Source organism: Aulostomus chinensis, chromosome 8, assembly GCF_037954235.1.
Source record: "Aulostomus chinensis isolate RoL2024-O1b breed Wild chromosome 8, RoL_Achi_v1.0, whole genome shotgun sequence".
NCBI classification, from domain to species: Eukaryota; Metazoa; Chordata; class Actinopteri; order Syngnathiformes; family Aulostomidae; genus Aulostomus; species Aulostomus chinensis.
The window spans coordinates 6,117,880-6,141,285 of NC_141327.1; the positions used below are offsets into that span (position 1 = coordinate 6,117,880).

The 23,406-nt window shown below is 41.1% G+C and overlaps 1 protein-coding gene across 5 annotated transcripts in view; it reads right to left on the reverse strand.

The window, feature by feature from the left end:
- LOC147256922 (endonuclease V-like) overlaps positions 1–23,406 on the reverse strand; it is an 85,941-nt gene that overhangs the window by 58,550 nt on the left and 3,985 nt on the right. For 4 of the 5 annotated variants that reach the window (XM_086210048.1, XM_086210047.1, XM_086210050.1 and 1 more), the window contains exons 4-7: positions 21,620–21,659; positions 20,159–20,271; positions 12,019–12,087; positions 11,694–11,822 (exon numbers count right to left, since the gene is read on the reverse strand). In XM_086210048.1, coding sequence (XP_086066174.1) covers positions 11,694–11,822; positions 12,019–12,087; positions 20,159–20,271; positions 21,620–21,659 — 351 coding nt within the window. Of the gene's footprint in view, positions 1–4,351; positions 5,481–11,693; positions 11,823–12,018; positions 12,088–20,158; positions 20,272–21,619; positions 21,660–23,406 lie in introns of those variants that run through there. The other variant, XM_086210051.1, reaches the window with a different exon arrangement.

Consider the following 23,406-nt stretch of genomic DNA (forward strand, 5'->3'; position numbering starts at 1 on the left):
CGGAGGAGCTCTCCGCTTTGCGAAGAGGTTGACCCTGAGAACCAGGAAAATATAGTGTAATACTAATTTAGATTTGACTGTAAGAAAAGATGGGCGGCACGGTGGTACAATGGTTTTCGACAAGAAAATCAGGATCGGAGGAACCCGCCTGTCCGCATGGAACCGACCCTGCAGGCTACGTTCTCGATTCCTGGGGGAGATGGCGTACTGCGTGCTTGACACCTCTCTCCGTGGAGGACATCGAGGACCTCTACTTATTTGGGTTCATGGTTGTGGGGCTTCTCCTCCTCGGACTTGGAGGTGTCCTCACATATCGCAAAATTGGCAAGACGACGGCTGCCACCAGATCTGGATCTCCACAACTGACCGTCATTTACAACGCAATTATTGAGGCTGGCAAAGCGGGGCAACAACAGACTCTTGAACTGAAACAACAGACTTTTGAACTGAAATGCAGGATGGAAACCATCTCGAAACAGTTGGCCGCTTTGCGAAGAGGAGAGTGATGTTGAAGACCAGAAAATTTTTAACTTACAATTTGGACTGGACTGAAAGAGAAGACGGATTGGAATGTGTGCTCCTCTGCCCAAACCCAAACACAGCTTCCTTATCGGCTACTGAAGGTCATCTGCCCCACTGTTTATCCTCCAGGAGAACTCCTTCTGCCTTGGTGACGCAAATGGCACGTACTATCCCCCCCCTCCCCCGTGTGTTCCTGACCCCCACCTCTGCCCTCTCCACCTCCCTTGGGGTGGCAGCGCCTGTTGGCTGCAGCCTGCCCCGCCCGGGCTTAGTGGTGCGGCCCTGCTGCGACGCCTCACTCTCACTTGCCTCCATTGGGTCAACGGACTGCTCAAGTTTAGCGTACATACACAACAAATGTATATGTGCTGTTGTTAAATTTCTGAAATGTACCATTATTACTTTCAATCTGTAATAATTGTGTTGGCTTGTGATAGTTGTATCAGGCTTTGAGTTGTGTAATTAATTGCCCCTCGGGGATAAATAAAGTCATCTGAATCTGAATCTGAATGAAAATGGTTAGCACTGTCACCTCACAGCAAGAAGGTTGTGGGTTCGAGTACCGTCTCCAGCATGGGATCTTTCTGTGTGGAGTCTGCATGTTCTCCCTGTGCCTGCATGGGTTCTCTCTAAGTACTCCTGCTTCTTCCCACAGTCCAAAGACATGCAAATGGGGACTAGGCTAATTGATACTCTAAATTGACCGTAGGTATGAATGTGAGTGTGAATGGTTGTCTGTCTATATGTGTTGGCCCTGCAATGAATTGTCGACCTATCCAGGTGAACCCTGCCTCTTGCCCGTAGCTGCTGGGATAGGCTCCACCCCCCCACGACCCTTAACAGGAATAAGTGGAAGAAAATGGATGGATGGATGGATGGATGTAAGGGAACACTGATTGGAATGTGTGCTCCTCTGCCTCAAACCCAAACACGGCAATCTTATCAGCTACTGAAGGACATCTGCCCCCATTATTTATCCTCCAGGAGAAATTCCACCCATGTTGGTGATGCAAAATTGCACTCACCTCCCCCCTCGTGTTCCTGCCCCCCCCCCATCCTCCTCCCCTCTCCCCCACCCCATGCTGCCCTCCCCTGGGTGGCAGCGCCTAGACCTTGGCTGCAGCCTACCCTCCCCCAGGCTCAGTGGCGCAGCGCACACTGCAACGCCTCACACTCACTCTCCCTCTATTTGGGAAACGGACTGTTCAAGTTTTGCGTAAGCACACAATCAAATGTGTATGTGCTGTTTGTATAATTCTGATGTGTGCCATTATTACATTCAACCAGTAATAACTGTGATTATTTTTTGATATCTGTATGAGGCAATGGGTGTGTATCTCATCTCGCCCTCGGCTCGTCCCTTGGCAACAAATAAAGTCCTTTGTATCCTTTTGTTTCCATTTTAATCCATTCCACTATGATGTTAGGATGAAGTCCCTTATCCAAAACTGCTGATTCGGTTTTTATCAGCACCGACTCAGCTCAGTGACAGAGGTGTGACCATCCTCAACACGTCTGTGTTTCATATTACAACTGCTGTCCCACCAGTTTCAACATCGGACGATAACATTGAAAGCAATGTGTTAATTTGAACATGATACAAGGTTGGACTGAAAATACTTGAGAACACTCAAATTTGGATGCACAGTTTGATTTTGTATTTTTTGTTTGATCCAAGAGTTGAAGGAGCGTTCATGAGTCATGGAGCAGTAGTCTGATGCTTGCTTAGGGGTGGACGTCCATCCTGGTGCCTGACCAGTGGCTTATCCTTAGAAGGGTCCCTGCACCAACCTCTCTGATCATCCCCAACTCTTGGTCCTCCTTCTCCCCTCCCTGCACCTCCACTCCTCTCAACCTCACCTCTCCCTTCCCCAGTCTGTCCTTCCTCCCCTTTGTCTTCCCTCTCCTTGGCACGCTCTTCCATCTCTTGCCTCCTTCTTCCTTGTTCTTTTCTTCCTTGTCTTTGAAAGTTTGTTTCTGTCTTCATAGTTCCACAGATGTACATCCATCAAATACCACCAACCCCTTCCAACGAAGAAGGAAATGGCTTCAGTGTGGACATGACGTTATTATCTAAAAGCACCTACAGCATATGACCGATCATAGGGGTAAAACAAATCTGAAATGAAATGTGTAAAAATGGTAGTTGGATTTAGTTGTTTACACACAGACAAGATGTGTGTAAGTGGGGAGAGGCATTAAGAAAGGTTAAAGGATTCTAATATCAAATGTCAGCAGAAAAGACCTGCTACTTCCAGGTGGTTGGGACTGACAGGACGTATGTCAAGAAATGTGAAGATTAAGGACAATGCTATTGCACTGCTGTCTCTATTCCTCTTAATGGACAGGAAGGAAGGAGAGGGATTTATTTCTGAATGGTTCCATTTTTCAAGAGGATCTATTTTTATGTGTTCTTTTACATTTTGATATTGCTTGAATCTATTTATCTACGACTTTTCTCTCTATGATGGAGCCTCCCAGCCTCAGTACTTCTCTTCTTGTACAACGGTAGTGACAATAAACATCTGGGATCCTGCATTTGTGTGTGTGTGTGTGTGTGTGTGTGTGTGTGTGTGTGTGTCCATTTTATATATGTACTTGTATGTGTACAGATTGTTGGTGTATCCACACAACACAATGAAACATTGATTTTGTTGCATTTTTCAAGCAGCAAATTCATATATCCTTCTAAATATTTGAGTATACGATTCCTTTAAATGAAGGAAAATGGAAGATGAATCCGAGGTTGTAAATTAACTTAGTTAAGATATCTGTATCATTTAAAAGAATCAGTTGATTTCCTGAAGACAATCAAATCACAGCTGCTTATCATACATTTTTATATGTAATATTGTGCTTGAAGTGAATATTTTGTTTCATTTGGTGGTCTCCTGCACACCGCAGTATCATATATCAGCTTCCAGTTTAGCTTTTGTTTTATTTTTTTTTTTAATAAACATTTTGAATATTGTCAAGTCCTGCCTACTCCCATGTCTGCATTTGGGTCAGCTCCACCGCCATCCATTCAACAGTAATCTGTTTTACAACACTGCTGGTATAAGTTCGCCATTGGGCAATTATTATTTCAGTTGGCCTTTTCCACCCTTTCTGCTTTTTTCATGCTGAAGTTTTCAAAGTCTCCCTAAACCTCCAAGCCGGAGAGCAGGTGCCAACCGACAAGTTGGAAACTAGAAGTTCTGAGGAAGTTTTGCCTCGGAAAATAATGTATTGTTAAAATAAACAAGTAACCTGAATAGAACATGTTTTACACCAGGTTAGAGGGCGTCATGGGTCCAAAATTTCATACCTTTCATTCTCCAAAACACCTGGAAATGTATTACCCAGACAAAAAGTAGACCCATCCAATATTTTAAAACCAAGATCCGAACCTGAGTACAACTGCAAAATAAAGGACCGGGACCCCACCGTGTTTCCTTTCAAAAGTCCACTTTCAGTTACGGCTTTTCTCACGTAACAAAATGTGACTTAGATCATTTGGGCTTTTGAAATAAAAATAACATTCCCAACCCAGCTGTTTATGTAAGCATTCCTGTAACAAGAACACACACCAACACAGAAACAGCACATCACTTCATCATGATCAATGCATGTTTTGATAAAAGCCAGGTCACTTTTTGGCTCACTCAAAAATTACAGATAATGTTAATCAGACCCAGGACCAGGTGCATTAGAACCAGAGCCGACCTGGTTCCAACTAAATCTTTTAATCATTCAGATCTGACCAGGGACCTCAGGTTTGGTCACACCCTTTTTTGGGGTTACAGCATAGTATTAATCAATGATGCTGCATTCTAATTGCTGGTAGAAATTGCCCAAACAGCCCAAATGAAGGGAACAGTTGGAAATGAAAGATTAGACGTCTACAACATGTCAACTCAACAGTGTCATTCTCCTGAATGAGCTGTATCGCTGGTCTCCACAGACCCTAAGTCAGCTGCTGCAAGATGAGACCTGGATATTTTTATTCAATAGATCTGCAAGATGGTGAAAATTTGTTAAACATCCATGACACTGTATGTTAATGTGTTGGTATGAAATTAAACAATATAGCTTGCATGCAAATTTAGAGGAAAGTTACTTCTTTGTTTCACTTACTAATACTCATTAAGGTTATCAGTGTATAATTTTGCTATGTTTTAGTTAAAATATACATTTCTATTTATTTCCATAGTTACAAATGCACTGACATCATAGTATCCATTTACACAGTGCATAGTAAAGAAAAAGGAATATACTTCTACACTAATTACATAAGTTAAAGTGTTGAAGGTATTAAAATCTTATATTCTAGAATTATTAATTTCATTTTTGGATAGGAAAACTCACCCTTTAAATTGAACTATATATTCTGAATCATAAATGCATGGCTGGCAATTGTAATACACTAAACCCTTAGGGTTTCAGTTTAAAAAGTTAGCAAATCATGATGATTTTAACTGTGGAAGGACCTCTTGTTTACTATGGCATACAGGCGTCAGCAGGCCCAGCCAAGCCTGTCTGTAAGTTCGAAAAAAGGAAACTTAAGCAGGAAACAATGTGGTTAGTTGTTCAGACTCTGTGGTTCCTTTGTTATGCAGCAGTTGGACTTCCAAATAATACATTTATTTTGTTGTATTTTTTACAATTCTGTTCCTGCAGGTTTTGAGATTAGACGTTATATAGTACACTGCTGCAAGTTTCAACACAAATATACTCTACCAATCAGAATCAATACATTAACAGAAGAGTCCTTTCAGCCTGTTTGAAACAAAATGGCACGACAGATTTGGTCACTCTGTTTCAACAATGCATTCAGCTAAACTTATCAAATATTAAAAAATGACATTGGCGTGTGTACTGGGACCACTGTTGCGGCTGAGGCTCTCATGCAACCTCCTTCTGATCCGTCAAGTTCCTTACGATGACCTCTACTTGTCATTCTTTCACTGTCGCAGTGACTAAAAGGTAGAAAAAAACAAAGACAAGATGAGTGAAGACAGGTGCCTGGTGGCCCTCCATTTGCCATCACATAATGTCTCAAGGTTTATCAAGAGACGTGTGAGTTCCTAAAGGGTGTGAGAATCTAATGGTGTGAGGGAGCAGGACTGAGGTGGGGTGAGAATTATTCTGTGCTTGTGTACCTGCATGTGTGTAGTTTATCTTTGCACTGATATAGAAGATTCTGCTGCAGCGCATTCACATCAGCCTTCACTGTAACTTCCAACCAAAATGTTATCCTTCCCTTTCATCTTTTCTTCTTCAAAACCTCTCAAGCTGAATTTAGAGGGAGGGTTTTTATTTCAGTCAGGATACAAAGTGAGAGTCTCTCACTCGGTAAAGAAGAGCGAGAAGGGGGGAGAAGGAAAAAACACACAAATAAAAGATGCTGACAAAAGGGTTAATGTTTCCTCTGTGTCTTCAAGGACGCAGGATATCACTGGATAAACAGCAAGCCAAGATGCACCAGCATGGTAGTTGATATGTTTAGAAAATAATTTCTTGTTTGTCACTTGAAAAGTTCCCACATTTCACTTGGTCGAATATAAAAATTTGACTGATTAAATGCTTTCTCTAAAATTTACGTCCCTCATTCATGACTGCTACCTTCGTCCGTCTTTGGTTGAAGTTCAGTATCATAAAATCAAAGAGTGATGATTACATGAAAATACATATATACTACACCTTTAGTACAGACGATGGTTGGAGATTGTGTTAGGCCAAAAGATCGGACATGTCTTGAGGCATCTGTTGTGAAAAATCTTCAAGCTTCCTCATGTCTGTTTTGACTGCCAGCCAGCTCTCTGAACCATACAGCAGAACAGACTTGACATTGCTGTTATACAAGAGCCTCTTTGTTTTAAGGCTCTATTGCTTTGACCTCCAGATGGAGCAGAGTAGCAAGGTACCCTGAGCCTATCCCAGTCTTGCTTTGATGTTTTTTGGGGGCCCCACTGTCCCAGTCCTTAATGATGAGGCTGCCAAGGCAGGTGAAGTCTTTCACAAACTCAAGCAGTTCTTTATTCAAAAGGATGGGCGTTGCGAGGGTGAGGTTCCCATACAGCTCTTGAGTTTTGGAAGTGTTGATATTGAGTCCAACCTTTCTGACAAAACCTGTCTGTTTCTGTGTCTTCTGCTCACATTTGATGAACTACGATCGATATTTGGTGTCAGCGTATTAATATCATAAGGCAAGAGAAATTACCACAGTATTTTACAGCACAAAAATATATATAATGCAGTTGAACATAATATAGTTGCTCTGTGTCCGCTGTAAAATAACCCAATGTGACGTGTGATGTTTTTATTATGTCCTCTCAACTCTGTGCAGGAGCAGATTTAATCCAAAGCTTCTGCTGCTTACATTTGACTAATTCAACATGAACTTAGGTGAATATCAACAAAAATGATGGTTGTTCAGTTGCATCCAGACGCATTTAAACCTGCGACAGTCGAAAACCCCGTTGGAAATGATTAAAAAAAAAACCTGTAAGGTTCTATGTGTTTACAGTTAGCGTTGCATGGACTGAAATTTTCATTTTATGGAAACCAATGTTTCCATCCAGACAGTAAGGGGTCAGGGAATGGTTTGATGATCATGGGATGTGAATCTGTAGGTCTCCACCCATCTGTGCACATGAGGATTTGAAGGGACACGTTAGACCAAAATCTAAACTATCATCATTATCAAAACATCAAACATGCTGGAGTTGTGTTTTTTTCCATCTTTGTCAATACTGCTGTATTTGTGTGGTCAGACCAATCAGAGTAACGAGTTTCTGACTGGGAAAATTCACGTATATGGTCCTTCACGTTTGAAAAACAACTCAGCAGGATAACATCATCATACGGACAGAAACAAAAGTCAATGTTTGATTGATGGTAAGGGACTTTTTTCATAACTCATACACTGAATATAATTTTGTGTTAGTGTATAATGTGTAATATGGTAATCATGGTAACTGCTGTTGATGAACAGTCATCCAGAAGAACGGGCAAAGGTAAAACTTTTCTCTGTGTTTTCCTTTCATGTTCTTTGCGGATGGGTTAAATGCGGAGGAAAAATTTTGCTAAGCATCTGACAATGAAGACTTCTTTTTCTTCTTTCTTTTCTCTTTGGTCGAGGCAGATGGCCGCCCACATTGAGCCCTGGCCTGCTTCATGTCTGCCTGGTAAAAGGCAGGTTAACTTTGTGTGATTTGGTTCTCTATGAATAAATAAATTTGACTTGACACTGTCACAAAAAAGGAAACAGCTCTTAATGTCTTGTTAAAACATTCTCACCATTTAAATGCAACTTGCCTTCCGTGATGTTCCCTCATTTCAACTTAAAAGCTTGTGAACAAAATAAAGTAAAAACAGGATATGGGATTGGTAATATCAGTGCCAATACTGAAATTATTCCCTGATCAGCTGTCATTCAGTAAGGGAATGGACAGATGTGTATCGGAATCTGAACGTAACTGGGAAAAGTTTGAGATCGGATAGTAATGAAAAAAATGTGGACTGGTGCACCTCGAGTCAACTTCCCACCATGGAGACGTTCAGGTGAATGCAGCATGCAGTATCAGACTCACTACTTCTGTCACAAAGCAACGAAGTAGGTAGACTGTTACTTGCATTTATCCACAAGAATACTACATCTGCTACTTAACCTGCTCCTCCAACACTGTACTGGTCACAACAAAGTGATGTTTCCTGAGACCTTCCATCCCTGCTCTTTGAACCACAACTGGACCAATCATCACACTTCAGCTGTTGATTCCAAGCCAGAGTGCACGTTTGTGTAACAGTGTTTGTGGACCTATACATATTTGTGTGAATGTGTCGATAGATGTGCCTTCTGACTGGACTGTTCCTGGAGTTGTGCAGAGGCTTGGAGAAACTGTTGCAGCAGTCAGTCAGTTGACAGGTTTTTGATATTTTGCTAAAAGTAGTGAGAGGTTCTACTGGCTTGAGAGATGTGAAACTTACTCTGCCCACCAAAGACAGATGCAAACTCTCGAGCTCAACTTCCGAACATGGATCCAGAACTTGACTTTTTTTTTTTGTATGACGTCAGCATTAAAGACAATAGGAAATGTTTGTGAGGGAGGCAGAGATGCAGAAGTAAAACTGGGAGATGGAGACAAAAAAAGACAATTCGAACGCTAGAGAGAGGAAGGAAAGCGGCATGGCAGAGAGAACGATGCAGCAGTGACTAGACAGAGGAAGGTGAGCATGTCCCTGTTTTTGTTTCAAGTCCACATTCATTCACTTCTGCTGCAACAGACACCCACCCATCCCCTCCCACCAGCTAAACACATCACATGCACGCACACACAACCACACACACAGAAACACAAGGAGATGAGTTAGCCACTGCTACTGCAGTTCCCCTGGCGAAAAACAGATTTTGAAATGTGTGAATGTGTCCTTTTTGTGCAGTGGAGGATATTGCACAGTGGAAGCACAGCACAGCCAAGTGGCAGGAAGGGGAAAACCAGGGCAGAAAGGATGGATCAGCTCAGGTCAAGTCATTTTTCCTTCCTCCCCAAAATGACAGTCAGAGGGTGCTTTTATGTTATTTAGACAAAACTTTTTAAGACCTTTCGCTGTCAAAGATATGACTCATTGACTCCGCTCATGAGAGCTGTAACACTACCAATCATTTTCTGCACCCATTTATCTTGTTAAGAGTTATGGCAGGCTGGAGCACTTCCCAGCATGCACTGGAGAGGTAGAAATATGAGAAAAGGGTGCTAAAAAATTCATACCATAGTAATCTTAATAACCAGCACTGGGAAACAATTCAAGTCAGTCTATTACAAAACTCTTGCAGCCTCAAGTTCTTGACAAGCAGAGAGAAAAACATAAAGATCAACAGTGCAGCTCTTTTCTTAAAGCCTACATGTGGTCCGAACCACAACCAACAAACCCTCCTGGGGGTACATACTCCTACTACATCTGCTCTTATAACATATTTACCTTGATGATAACCCAAATTTGTTACCCAATAAGTTGAACAAAACGGATACTTGTGATTCATTATTCACGCAAATATCATCAAAGAGTTATGTCATAGTAAATAAATGAAGTGTTATGTTCTGTTTTTGAAATTCAGCACATTCATACAAAACAAATTTGGAAGTAATGGCATTTGGGGACTTGCAACAACAACAAAAAAAATAGACAATTACCAAAGCAGCTGTCAATGTCATGCCAAACTATTCAGGCCAATAAAGATTTTTTTCTCCAAATGTATTCAGATTTACAGAAACAAGCCCTCACCATAGTTTAGATTCACCACAGCAGCTTCATTGTTACATCATGCAAGTGTCTCCTTCTCTTCCACAGGAATATCACATTCACCAAACCCCTCAGTGACTCCTCCTGTCTTTGTTGTTTCTCAGCTCACTTAATCAAGTTTTTACAACATGCAGTCTTTCCCAGAAGTTCTCCTGCATTTTTCCCAAAAGGGGTCACACGTGAATGAGAGCCGTTATCAATTATCAGAGAAATCTGCACTCAAGACCAAGTGCCATTACAAGGAATGCGCTGAGAAGGTTGTGTTGTGCATGACATCAGGAAGACTATTGGGGAGGGCCCATTACTGCTCTCCAAACGACATCTTTCCCCACCATATTCTGACATGCTGTGTGTGAGTGAACAATTACAAGTCAGGAATGTTGGATGTGTGACTATTAAAACTCACGACTAAAGCCTGGAAGGTATTCTCAGTAATTTATGGAGGACTATGTATAAAGACCTTTTCCCACTGGACAAAAAAAAACCCCAAAAAACTGCTTACATTTGTTTTTTTCTGCAATGGGAACAGCTCTAATCAGAATTCAGTGCAATGGAGACTGTTATCTATCAGCTCTACGTTTACTTAACTTGACGGGAACCCAAAATCTGGTTGAACATGGTAATTTGCAACAGGCTTAGGTGATTTCAGTCTCAGACAAATATACAATGCGAGGTCAGAGCTCCACTAGCAATGATATATATAGAGGACGGAAAGCCCTTTGCCAGTAACCTCTGTGATTTTTTTGTCATCTCAGCCAAATTTCAACCCTCTTCAAGCTGTCAACACCAGTCAGTTGGTGTTAAGGTTGAAAAACTGAATGCTGCTAAAACATACATCAAGAACTGCGTCACGGTCCTCCATGCTGCTTTTACTACACCCACCAGTAAGCACAAGAGCACAAGATACTACACTCTGCTGCTTTTTTTGACACCAATCACTTCTCTCTGGTGCAATGAGGATGATTGTGAGACGGAGCAGACAAACTAGAAGAAAGACAGACCGGCAACTCCTCATCTCCCAATGAGAAAAAGATAAATTAGCTTTTAATAGCATTTTTTTATCCAGTTGTAAAAAAAATCAAAACACATGAACATGGGTTACACAGTAGGAAAGAGGTATTTATGAGGTTACTCGGCACTTACGAATATCAAGGGCTGTCATATTGTTTTGGCTGTTGGTTTACCGTGACTGAAGCGTGAATGATTCTGCCAGAACAAAGTCTGTTGTCTCGTATCATATCCTTCTCGAAATTGAGAGTTTGGCTTTGCTTGAACAGCTGAATCAAATGATCAAAATCAAGTTTAACAGCAATTGTTAAGCAGAGTAATTAATGCTAAAAATGAATGTAGAAATTGTACAAGGCTTTAATAATAATTTTCCACGTGACTTTGGTTTGCTATTTTAGCGCAGATTTTACTTTTCCCACAGTGATATGCTCCAAGGCAGAGAAGGTGGTTATTTCCTTGCCTTGGAGCATTAAAGTACAGTCACAGTGAAATTTTCTTCTAGTAGTAAGTGTGCCGTTTCAGTGTTTGACTGATTCCCTACATTGGCATTGAAATTAAAAAACAAAACAAAACAAAAAAAACATCCCCAAAAAATGTTGGAGAAAGCTTACTTGAACTGCATACATTGTTCCCTCCTAGTCTCCCCAGCTCTGCTGCAGATAAGAGTCTCGCAGCATGAAGCTCACACCGCCCCACTTCACAGCGGGATTGTTACACAAGTGAGGAGCGCTGCTTGCTTCCCAACTCAGCTTTGCCACACAGCGGAGAACTTTTTGTTTCATCTGAATTTTTTTGCTTCTTGATTTGCCTTCCCTGCAGAGTTTCCATGCAGCTACTCTGACATTAAGTTGATAGGTGATGTCTGCATATGAGGTTACCTGTCTGATTGGCTCTGGGACACGGTAGCGGCAGCAGGAGTGTGTGAGATGTACAGCAGTGTCCAGACTGATTTTGTGGCCGATGGACACGTAGACTGGCTTTGAGCTCTTGTCACAGCTCCGTAGCGCCTGGACAGAGGGACAGAGTCTGCTGCATATTTCTACTCATTTTATCCTTCTGATGTGGAATGTCATTCATACACATTCTGTTGAGTTTAGAATTTTCACAGCGAGGCTGTCAAATTAAGTTATCAGCCAAAAACAACAACACCCTTGCTAAAAGGTATGTGCCTTCCATTTTTTGGGCATGCGTCTTTTGCAGTACCTTTCCAAGCACTTTGCCTGAGGCAGCTATGAGTGGGAAGCTGTCTCCTCCTTTCTGTAGAGCAGCTATCTGTGGGAGAAAAAGACAAACATCAAAGTCAAAGCCAGAAATATACCATTAACCAGGCTTGACACGCTCACTCTTTAACCTCTGTCATGTCCACACATGAAGTTTAAGTGTTTTAAACCCCCCCGGAAGAACCAGTGGAAGTAGCTGGGGAGAGGGCGGTCTGGGTTTCCCTACTGAGGCTGCTGCCTGCGCGACTCAGACCAACTAGATAAGCCGAGAACAACAGACTGACGGACAGATGTTATGAAAAATAAACAAGTAAACATGCAATGTAAAGGTGAGCAACAGTAAAAAAAAAAAATTGATTAAAAAATCTACAATTTAATGAGAAAACTAAAAAAAGGGACATAAAGTGAAATATCAACAGTATGTACAGGTGGACAAATATGAATAGGAACAATATATATCAATACATCAATTCCTTAAATCCCAAAATACAAAAAGGTAAACACATGTGGGGCTAGAGGGATTTAATCTACCTTTACTCCATATCTACAAATCATCACAGTCATTAAACAGAAATATTACTAGGAAACTATAAGTAAACACTAATTAATCAAAAAAACGAATTTTTTAACCTGATCCCAGTTCTAATTACATACAAGTAAGAAAAACAGTGTAACATTTCTTGTCCAGGCTCTTATTTTGTTGACTCTGTTTTAGTTTTGTTTCCTGTTTTGTTTCTGGTTTTGCTTTTTCATTTCAGGACTGGCTGTGGCACAGCTGCGTAAAGTTCACGATCATCAGCTGTTATCGTTCCTCATCAGTGGCAGTAAATCAGGCCTGGTCTTCTGCTTCCCTGTTACCAGAACATTTGTTCCAGCCCATTCCTACAGTTTCTGCTTCATGTCGCGTCTCATGATTTTTCCGTGCCCTTGCCTATTATCCTAGTCTTGCATTAGCATTTTTGTTTGTTATCCAGTTCTGAGAGTTTTCTTGTGATTTTTTTGTTCATTACTTTGTTTGCCTGTCCAAGCGATTTCGTTTCCTGCCTTTTTGCAGTGTTTTCCTAAATTCTGAATTTTTTTTTGTTCATGACTTTTCCCCCCGTCTCCTAGCTCAGCTCGTGATTTCGCTTTGTTGTTTCTGATACTGCTCACCTGGAAGGTTCCAGAGCTTTTTGTTATTTCGCTTCCTGAAGAACCTCAGCTGCTGCCCCAACATCAACTCCCTGAGTTATTTTGTTTGTGTTGCATAACTTTTGGTTGCTCCTTTGTGAATAAACTTTATTCACTGCAACTGTTGGGTGTCCAGCTTCCACTTGTGGGTCCAAACTGTTTATGTCAGAACAAATATTCATGAACTCCTCTGAAAGCCAACTAAAGACATCAGGAGGGAGCTCTGCAACATTGTTCATTTTTGTTCCACAGGTTATAAATTTTTGTTTTCTGAAAGTTCAGCTTCCTGAAATGAATGACAATAAAAATGTCAGTTGTTGCTCAATTTATTTTACTTGGCTTTTGTCTTTGAAGTAGGAGCTGTTGCGCTGTTTCAGAAGCACTGACAGCACCGTGTAGTTCTGTTGCCTGCTTATTTTTAGTGGTTGTTAATAGAACTTTAGACCCTAATTCTATTTCCCCTGCTGTAGAAATCCACTGACAGCAAGGAAACAATGGTGGGTGAAGGGACAGCTGGCGAGCAAGACAAAGAAAGAAAAGCAATCACAACAAATACCATTAAAAATAGGGCTCCCAAACGCCACTGCGTAATTTTAACTTTGACAAGCTTCTTGGGTCCTTGACATCATTTGGAGTGTAACAATCTATTGATCCTCGGACTGGCCACCCGTCCAGGGAGTAGCTGCCTCTCACCCAATGTCAGCTGGGATAGGCTCCTGCAAACCTTTATGGATAAGCAGTATAGAAAATGAATGGAAGCTCCCTGAGTGATCCCATCTATAATTGTGAATGCACTCCAGATACAGTGGGATCTTATTACTCAGGCCCTGTGCACGTCTGGCACTAAGACTCATCCTGAGCAATCTCAGTGGTATTATGGGTGCAACTTACACATTTGGTGGTTTGGCTTGTTGGGAGTATGCAGATGAACAGACACAGTCCGTACTGTTGTGATTTCTCTCTCGTCTTCTGCTTGTCATTTCTGACTGTAGGAAACATATCGCCAACTGCGCTGCTTGCTCTCTTATTAGGAGCAAATGTCTCCCATCTGTGGGCATGGATTGTAAAACTTGACATTTGTAAACTTATAGTATTCATTCTTTTTATCATCTGATCGCTTCAGTTTTCCTGGCTGATTGTTTTCCACTTATTATCATTTCTATTTATGGTAGACTAGGCATGGGAAGTGCATTACTGTACTTCCAGTAAGAAAAGAGATACATTCAGTCTTTGCTGATGGAAATCATGTGTATTTGCATATAATGCAGGGTAGATCCAATCACAAGCGGACAAGTTGTCCTACAAGGTGGGTCAGAAGTAGTTCAGAGGCATGAAAACCAGCTGCTCTCCCTCCAGCCAGACATACCTGACTAGTTTTTGTAACGAAATACGCAAGAGTGGACCTGAATGTGTCCAGTCTCTTGGCTGTCAAGCAGGCTGAAATGAAGAGGGAATCCAGTGACAGCCCCAGAAAGGTTATTTTCTGTCTAGACATTAACTCACACTTTTTCCCAGCTCAATACAAACCCAAAATTGTCAGTATGTGCAAGTGGCACTGCACCCATGTGCTTCCCTGCCTCCCTGTCCTGACATGCCAACAGTTGCCAGTGGTCCAGATATTTGGCCCAGCGATGCTGCACTCCCTGAGCAGGATGATGGCTGTCTGTGAATTTAAAACCAGGATCAGGCCCAGTGACAGTTGTCGCTGTATTGCAAACTCTGTCCTGAAAAGCAAATATTTAGCTGTGTGAAGGATAAATGGGGCTGTGAAATAAAGGAAATTATCCCCAGCACTATACCTGGCATAGAAGATCCCACTCTATCACCATTAAACCTGAGAGTTGTCCTCCCTCTTGCAGCACCACTAGCTCAGGTCAGCTAAATGCACCTTTTATCAGAACAATGAAAGACTGAGATGGTTGGTATTCAATAAGTAGACAAGGGACTCACGATAACTGCGTTTTAAAAATCTGCCCTCAATTTTCCGTACCAAGTCAAAGAGATGGTGCAATGTCAGATGCAGAGACGTGCGCTGCTGTTGACAGGTGGGCTTTGGGTTATGGGGCAGAGTGCTGAAGGGAGCTTAGCTTCCATGATGGATGGGGTGTCTGCTCTATTATGACTGATTACAACAAGCAGTCGGCAGGGACACAGGAGGGGTCGCACAGGGCTCCAGATCCCAGCTGGGATGAGACAAATATGTTTGTATATGGAGATGATAGACGGGTATGGTAGACGGGGGGTTGGCAGAACTGCAGAAGTCAGAAAAGCAAAGTAAGTCATTAATAGCATACCAGTTTGAGTAAGAGCCAGGCTATCACTGAGAAAGAGGGAGACAAAGCCAGAGGGTGAGGGAGGGAAGAAAAAGAGGTGAGAGACAAGAGAGGAAGAGAAAGACATACAAAGTGAGTGAATGAGGTTCGAGGACCATGAGATAAGAGGAGGGGAAAATAGAGGACAATGGATCAGAGGGACGCTGAGCAACAACAAAGGTTCGATTTTGCAAGAACAGGTAGAGGACAAAGAGACGAACATTTACTTCTTACTTTCTCCCCCACCTCTGTTCAAACAGGGACATTACATTAATATCTTTGAAGCAACAGAGATGACAGAGAACTTCACAGGATGCAAGCATATGCAGTATCTATAGGACAGGGTAGCTTTTGAGTAGGAAGCTGTACATGCAGTAGTATTTTCAATGCAATTGTCGCATACTAACATGATATCATCACACTGAATATGTATACTGAGACTGCTATCTCGAGAAAAACACCGTTATTGTTTGACAACAAATATGTTGCCCCATTATGTCAAGAAAACAAGTGAATTCTTGTGTAATATTGAGTTATTGTCTCATAATAATGGGTCATTTATTTTTTATCACAAGAAAATTAAGCTTGCTATCTTAGGATATTGAAGTATATGCCATTACATATACATATACATATATATATACACACACATATATATATACATATATATATACACACATATATATATACATATATATATACACACACACATATATATATACATATATATATACACACACATATATATATATATATATACATATATACACACACACACACACACACACACACACACATATGTGTGTATACATACATACATATATGTGTAAATGTGAATTTTACACATGAAACCTGGATCAGGCCCAGTGACAGTTGTCGCTGTATTGCAATCTCTGTCCTGAAAGGCAAATATTTAGCTGTGTGAAGGATAAATGGGGCTGTGAAATAAAGGAAATTATCCCCAGCACTCTATCTGGCACTCACATGACGTGAATTTTCATCATGTCATTTCATATCATCAGTATCAAAGTGATTCGTGGACCTGTTGTATTTAGCTGTGCATTAGAGTTTTTCGGTGATAAAGATCCTTGCAGGACAACAACGGGATGAAACTTGGAATTGCCCCGAACATCATTGGATGTTTTGGGAAAACAGAAAATGCTTTTCTCTGCTAAAATCAATCTCATGTCTGTGCTTAAGTCCAAAGCTGGAGAAAGGAGGTGGTTAGCCTAGTTCAGGACAAAGACTGGAGGTAGTAGAAAAGGGTTTAAAGTTCAGCCCTCTAAACCTCTAAAACTCACCAATGAATGTATCGGATCTTGAAAATGGACCTAAATCTTTATGCTTAGTAAGGCCTGAGCTTAAACCATATCCTGACTCCATGTGTATACATTTACACATCGTTTACATTTTATGTTTTTTCATTACTGTTAGTTATTAACTGGATTTATATCATACTTTGAGTTTTTTTCCTTAGGGATGACATTTTATGGTACCAATTTTGCCTATGTATTTTGCTTATAATGTTTTGTATTGCAAGCAAGGCATCCTTGAAAAGGACAGCTTGCTGTCAGTAGTCCTCCCTATAGAAATAAAGGCTTGAACGCAACAATAAACCTCTAATACCAGAAATATTTTGTTTCTGACAGTGTTAATAAAAAAAGCAAATGTCACATTCATAGCGTCGGGAAAGTAGATATCATGGCAGAGCTGTTGTATTGGACTGCATTACATTTGCAGTACAGTTTTAATTCGCTGGCCACTTTAAATAAGAGGTGTTAAAAAATATGATTTCCAATTCATCAGTAAGACTGAAGAGGAACAAGGTGTGAAACAATTAGCACACTCACAATTCTTTTGCTCCAAAGTATGACGTTTCCTGTAAATGCCTTTGAAGCTTTGCAGACGACACACATTTAATTAATGCCATTGAGAGAACGTTCTGCCTGTAACCTTCAGGGATACTCCTCAATTCGTTAGCAATGTTTTTGGAAACTCCTGCTGGCGTTTAATGGAGTGTGGCAGCATATTGCTTGTCAGTGGCGGCACGCATGTGGATGCAGTAATGGCTGATCTTATTTCAAGAAGGCTAATTTTCAGATATTTGATAGAAAGCCTGATATGGCTTGTGTTTCACAGATTACTTCAAAGCCAATTACTGGCCAAGCAATCAAATGTCGAAGTTGGTGGTGACTTGAAGCGTCACAATTCTGCCGATGAACAAATTAGACAAAGCTCTAGAGAGAGGACAATTCATCATTATGGATGGGAAGGGAGCTATAGAATTTCACCTGAGTCAAAGCTAAAAGTTTGAGCATCATTGCTAATGCTACCAGATACCTATAATTTACATCACTGAGCGTCTAGGATTTTTGTCACAGAGATTCTATCTGTAGATTGGAGAGATTGTATCCTAACTCACCATGTTTCATGTAAACCAAGAGATCATATTCCTCTCACAGCAGAGGCAAACCCACATCTTTTGACGCCAAAGCCAGGAGCACTAATTGGGGAGATAGATAGACACTCCGGCACGAAATCGAATTTGCATGTTACACTACTACACAAGGACTACCGCGGTTATAAGCGGAGTGCTTGTATTGCTGCTAATCAAGTTAGCCACAGATCAGATGACTGCTAGAGACGTCCATATCAGTTGGAAACTTTTGAGCAGCACTTGTCAACCGTATAACGGATGGCACCCATCACTGCTCCTCTACATATGGACACCATCCATAGTATAAAGAATTTGCATAATGACATTTTCCACAGGGGAAGTACTTGAGCTCAATTATTATCACTGTCACCTCAGAAAAAAGTAATTTTCAGTGCATCTTTCTGCCATGTGCTTTTCAGTTTGCTTCAGGTTATGCACCCACTTATACTGAATATTCAGATATTCAATTTCAAAGCATTTCCTACAGGAATGACTGATGCAACACTGTAATGCATCAAGAAATCGGGAAAAAAAAGCAAATAATCTCATTGAAATGCTCATCAAATATCAACAGAGACACAGATGGAAATGTGGAATCCTCTTGCAGATCATAACGCAACAGAGGAGTGAAGTCAAGATAAGTTTACTCGTTGTCTTGTTTGACTCATTCAGCATATACCAAATTCTTTCATATCACCAAATCCTTGTATTGTTAACTCTGCTTATCAACCAGAGGCCTGTGCAACCTGTAAATTTAACTTAAACTAGATGTTGTTCTCACCTTAACAGGTCATGGAGGCTGCCGCCTGAGACAAATTGAACATTTGCATATTAATGAAATCCAATTTCTGCTGTCCCACAGGTATACTTTGACCAATCTGTATTTGTCCCAGCTTGATTTGTATTCCAAGAGTCACATTAGCATTAGCTACACAAGGAGGGCTTGGCTTGGAATGAAAGTTACACTGTTGAACACACAGACGCACGCACATGCACACACACACACGCACACACACACACACACACACACACACACACACACACACACACTCTACATCAGTTAAGGATTCTTCATCCCTAGCTTTGTCTCTCTCTGAATTTTCTTTCTTTTTTTAGAATGCAGTGAGTATTAAACCACAGAAACATTAAAAAAAATGCATCCACTGTTTCAACTGAAGGCTTACAGCTCTGTTACTTTTGTATACTACTAGAAGCAACAAAAAATATGAAGCAGTGTGTCAGTTTTTCACCATCTTATTTGGCTGGACCGCTGGACTTGTCCTATAAATGTGACTGTTGATTAGTGGTCATTGTTTCTGAGAGACTATACTGTAGTTCATGAGTGGTCACAGTTGCAGTATGTGATAGGTTAGCAGTGGAATTGTAGCGTTTCTCATTGGCTGCTGCTCAGTCCAAAAGCATGGGTTACCCAGTGTATTACAGCTTTTGCGTGCCACCAGGCAAGACTCCCCCCTCCCCCACCAACCAAGCATTATTTATTTTTATTTTTCTAAGAGCTTTTAGACTCCAGTCACAGTAGGGCGGTTAGAGACAAGGGGCATATATATTTTGAAGATTAAAGAGTGACACTGTTTGGTTAAAACATGAGCACTGCAGGTCTGTGACAAGTTTTCCTTTGAACATCTGGAAGCTACACCTAAAACCACTCACAACTATTAAACCCACTAACATTGCATTGCAACCTCTTCACACGTAACATTTAATAATATTTTAAGAAGGAGAAGCTGCCAGAAAATGATACTTAGCTGCGGAAAGGCAAACAATCCCCAGTGATTGTGGCTGCACCCTATCTACAAAGTGAATTTATTTGCCCAGTGAATTCTGGGTCTGGTTTACTAGCGAGGCCCTGCATTTCTCAACAAGCAGGTGAACTCACCAGAACACTTTTATACAACCGTTTTCCTCACCATAATGTAGATGTTTTGTAGGTTGAAATAAAATGACAATAACATGAATAGTAATATGTGCCACTGTGAATATTCCAATGATGACTGTACAAATATTAGTGGGACTACTACAAAAAACTAAAGATGAGCATTCATACGCATTTAATCAAATTCAAATTCACATTAAAGAGACACTGACTATGACCAACAAGGGCCCTCCATACTTTAAGTTTTGAAATACTCTACTTTGATATTTTCAGTAAGCTGCTGAAGCACAATCGGGAAAAAGACTCTTACCTGTGACTGGTGCTCTTCACCTTTGTTCACACCCTGCACTTGTAGCAGGTTCTTGGCTACACCCACACAGGGCAACCCAGACAGTACTCCAAGGTGGCACGCCAGTCCAAACTCTGTAGTCCATTCAGAGACAGTAACCCAGACTGAGTAAGCAGCAATCTCTCAACTAGAAAGACAGCAGGCTCATAGTGCTGGAACACTTAAGAGGTGGTTCTGAACAAATCTGCACATGTCTAAATATCTGAATGAGATGACAAAGGTGCACTCCCACTGAAAACACTGAGAGGCAGATGCATTCATAAGAAGATGTGCATCGCTTGTTCTCGTCTGTCCTTAGTTGCTGTGCTGTGTAATTGCTCCGAGGTGAGGTTATTTTTTTAACTTGCTTCATGAGAGATCTTAACAAATCCAATTCTAGACCAAAATGTTTAGCTCATAACGTTACTGCCTTGCCTGTAGCAAATAGCCCAGAGCCAAATCATTACTACTGTCTCATTTGATTAAAATATTAGTTATTTATTAAATCAGCAGGGTCCTGTAGATTTTTCAGCAAGCATCACACAAGCAGGAGAAAGTGGTATCTGAACGGGTTTTCAAAAGCAAGTTAACTGATTTTTCAGAGAATATATACTGCAGCAGGGGAGTGTCTGTGTTCCTGCTCATCTGCAACCATGGCAAGTTATTGGACTCAGGTGAGATTTATAAGATTTAACGAAACACATTATAGTTGAGGGCTGCACGGTGGTGCAGTGGTTAGCGCTGTCACCTCACAGCAAGAAGGTTCTGGGTTCAAGTCCCGGCTCGGGCGCGGGATCTTTCTGTGTGGAGTTTGCATGTTCTCCCCGTGCCTGTGTGGGTTCTCTCCGGATACTCCGGCTTCCTCCCACAGTCCAAAAACATGCAATTTAGGGACGAGGCTGATTGAATACTCTAAATTGACTGTAGGTATGAATGTGAGTGTGAATGGTTGTCTGTCTCTATGTGTTGGCCCTGCGATGGACTGGCGACCTGTCCAGGCATCCCGTAGATGCTGGGATAGGCTCCAGCCCCCCCGCGGAAGACGACATTATAGTTGATGAAAGCAAAATGCCATTTTTGTTCTGACATCTTAAAGGATTTTTGAATACATGGTAGTGATTGCAGGGTAATATCGGCACATCAAGAAACAGCAGACATTGGTGATCTTATTGAAATAGTATGGGTCAGAAGGTCGTTAAATTTAAGAAACTAAACAAAGTGTTGAACCCGTTGCTGTAATACAATGGCAAGGGGAATCAAATTTGTCATGGCTATTTTTCGCTTTAGATATTTTCATTCATGTCACAAAAGGAAAGCAGAGGTGGAAGTGGTTTAGTTAACAATGTCTCACATAGTCTTTCTTGCATGCACAATAACAAGATCTCCAATAAATCAAGTAGTAAGCCATGTTTTCAATCGTGTCTCTAAATAAGGTTTCCATACCTCTGTAGTGGAAGAGGCCATTACCATCAACAAACACCACCTAGTGAGAGCACACACATGCAATTGAAACATTAAACAGGAATCTACATGCCAGTTAATTACAATTCAAAAGCTACATTTTCAAAATAAAATAAAACATCATCAATGGTGATAAAACACAAGTATTTTAATAGCAAAGTAAGATTTGTTTGGGAGTAATTAAATAATTTCAGGCTATTTGGAGCCTTGAGTGGAAAAAAGCCGTGCTTCTTGTCATTAGTTCCGCATCTTATTCTTTATCTATTATCTGCAGCACCAACTTCAACAACTAACTGATACAATGATAGATAAAGAATGTCAGAAATCTATTTCTTTATTCTGAGCTGTAAAAATTGAAAAATTCTTGAAGCCACATCTGGAAAGAAAAGTGTGTCTGCATGAGTGTGTGCGTGTTGACGGAGAAGACCACTGTGAGTAAGAGGAGTGCAAAGCAGCAACAAGTGAGAGGGTCAGAATGTGTAAAAGGTGACTTTTTGAAGAGGAAAAGAGAACAGCTTTGTCAGAATTGCAGTGGATTTAGCATCTTAATCGGTGGCAATCCTGCAAGGTTTATACCATAAACCAGCCAAGTGATATCAGTAACCTGTCCCACCCATAAATGATTATACAACTATCTTCCCCATAGATGAATGTGTCACTAAAATGTAACTAATTTTAGAAGATGTATTGATATAATCAAGGAACGCATATGCAAATGAGCCTATATAAATAGACCTGCTTATAATTTGCCCTTCAACAAATGAACTAAAAATAATGTTTTGTATATCAGCATGCTGCCTGTAGTGTTATACTCAGAGCAAAAATGACTTCATCGAAGTGAGAAAGGTTGATGTATATCGGTTAAACACTGATGCCAAAAAAGGAATGTATTCAGCAGTTTTTGATGTATGTATTAGCTCAGCATTAAGAAGTGTGAATGCGCGCCCACACACACATAGACACACACCATTCAATGAGAAGACTTGTATTATGGCCACAGTGTCGCATTGTCTCTGAATTTAACTTAATAAACTCTAGTATCCTGCAGTGAAAGAAAGCCCATCACAATGCCGATCCAGGCAGCGATGTGAAGAGGTAAGAGGGAGAGGTGGCAGGCAGGAATGGAGGAGATGATGATGATTCATTAGAAAAGAAATAAAAGCACCAAAATGACAGAGCAAACCGCTGAGACAATGCCGTAGCCATGGAGTTAAACAGCTTGCGCGTATGTGTGTGCACGCGCATGTGTATTCTTTCATCAGTCATCATTTGAGTAGGGCTAGCCATCTGTGGGTCAGCCCACAGACTTTGAAGTTTGGTATGTCTCTGAAAGAGGATGCCATTATTACATCTCCATTGTGCTATAATAAGCACCAGCAGCACAGACCTGCATAGCACTAGATTAAAAGGAGCTCCTTGATGGTTGAGGTCTTCAGCCCCAAGTACCAGTCTACTCAGATTTGCTTCATTATGAAACAAAATGCCACACATACACACAGTTGTGTGGGTTTGCAGAAATGTGTCCCTTGTGCTTGGAGCCACTGATTGCTCTGCACTTAAGGCGGTAAACATCCAACTGAAAGAGTCTCAATATCAACTGTTCAACAAATACCAACTCAGTGAACATGAATGTGACGATGAGGATTTCTCAAGTGTTGGACAGGGCAAGGCTTTCTATTCCCCTCTCCCTCCAGGCTTTATGCTCAGCTAGCCTGTGCTCTTGGCTCATGCTTCATAGGGGTGAGGATCAAGGTCTAAATGACCTTGGG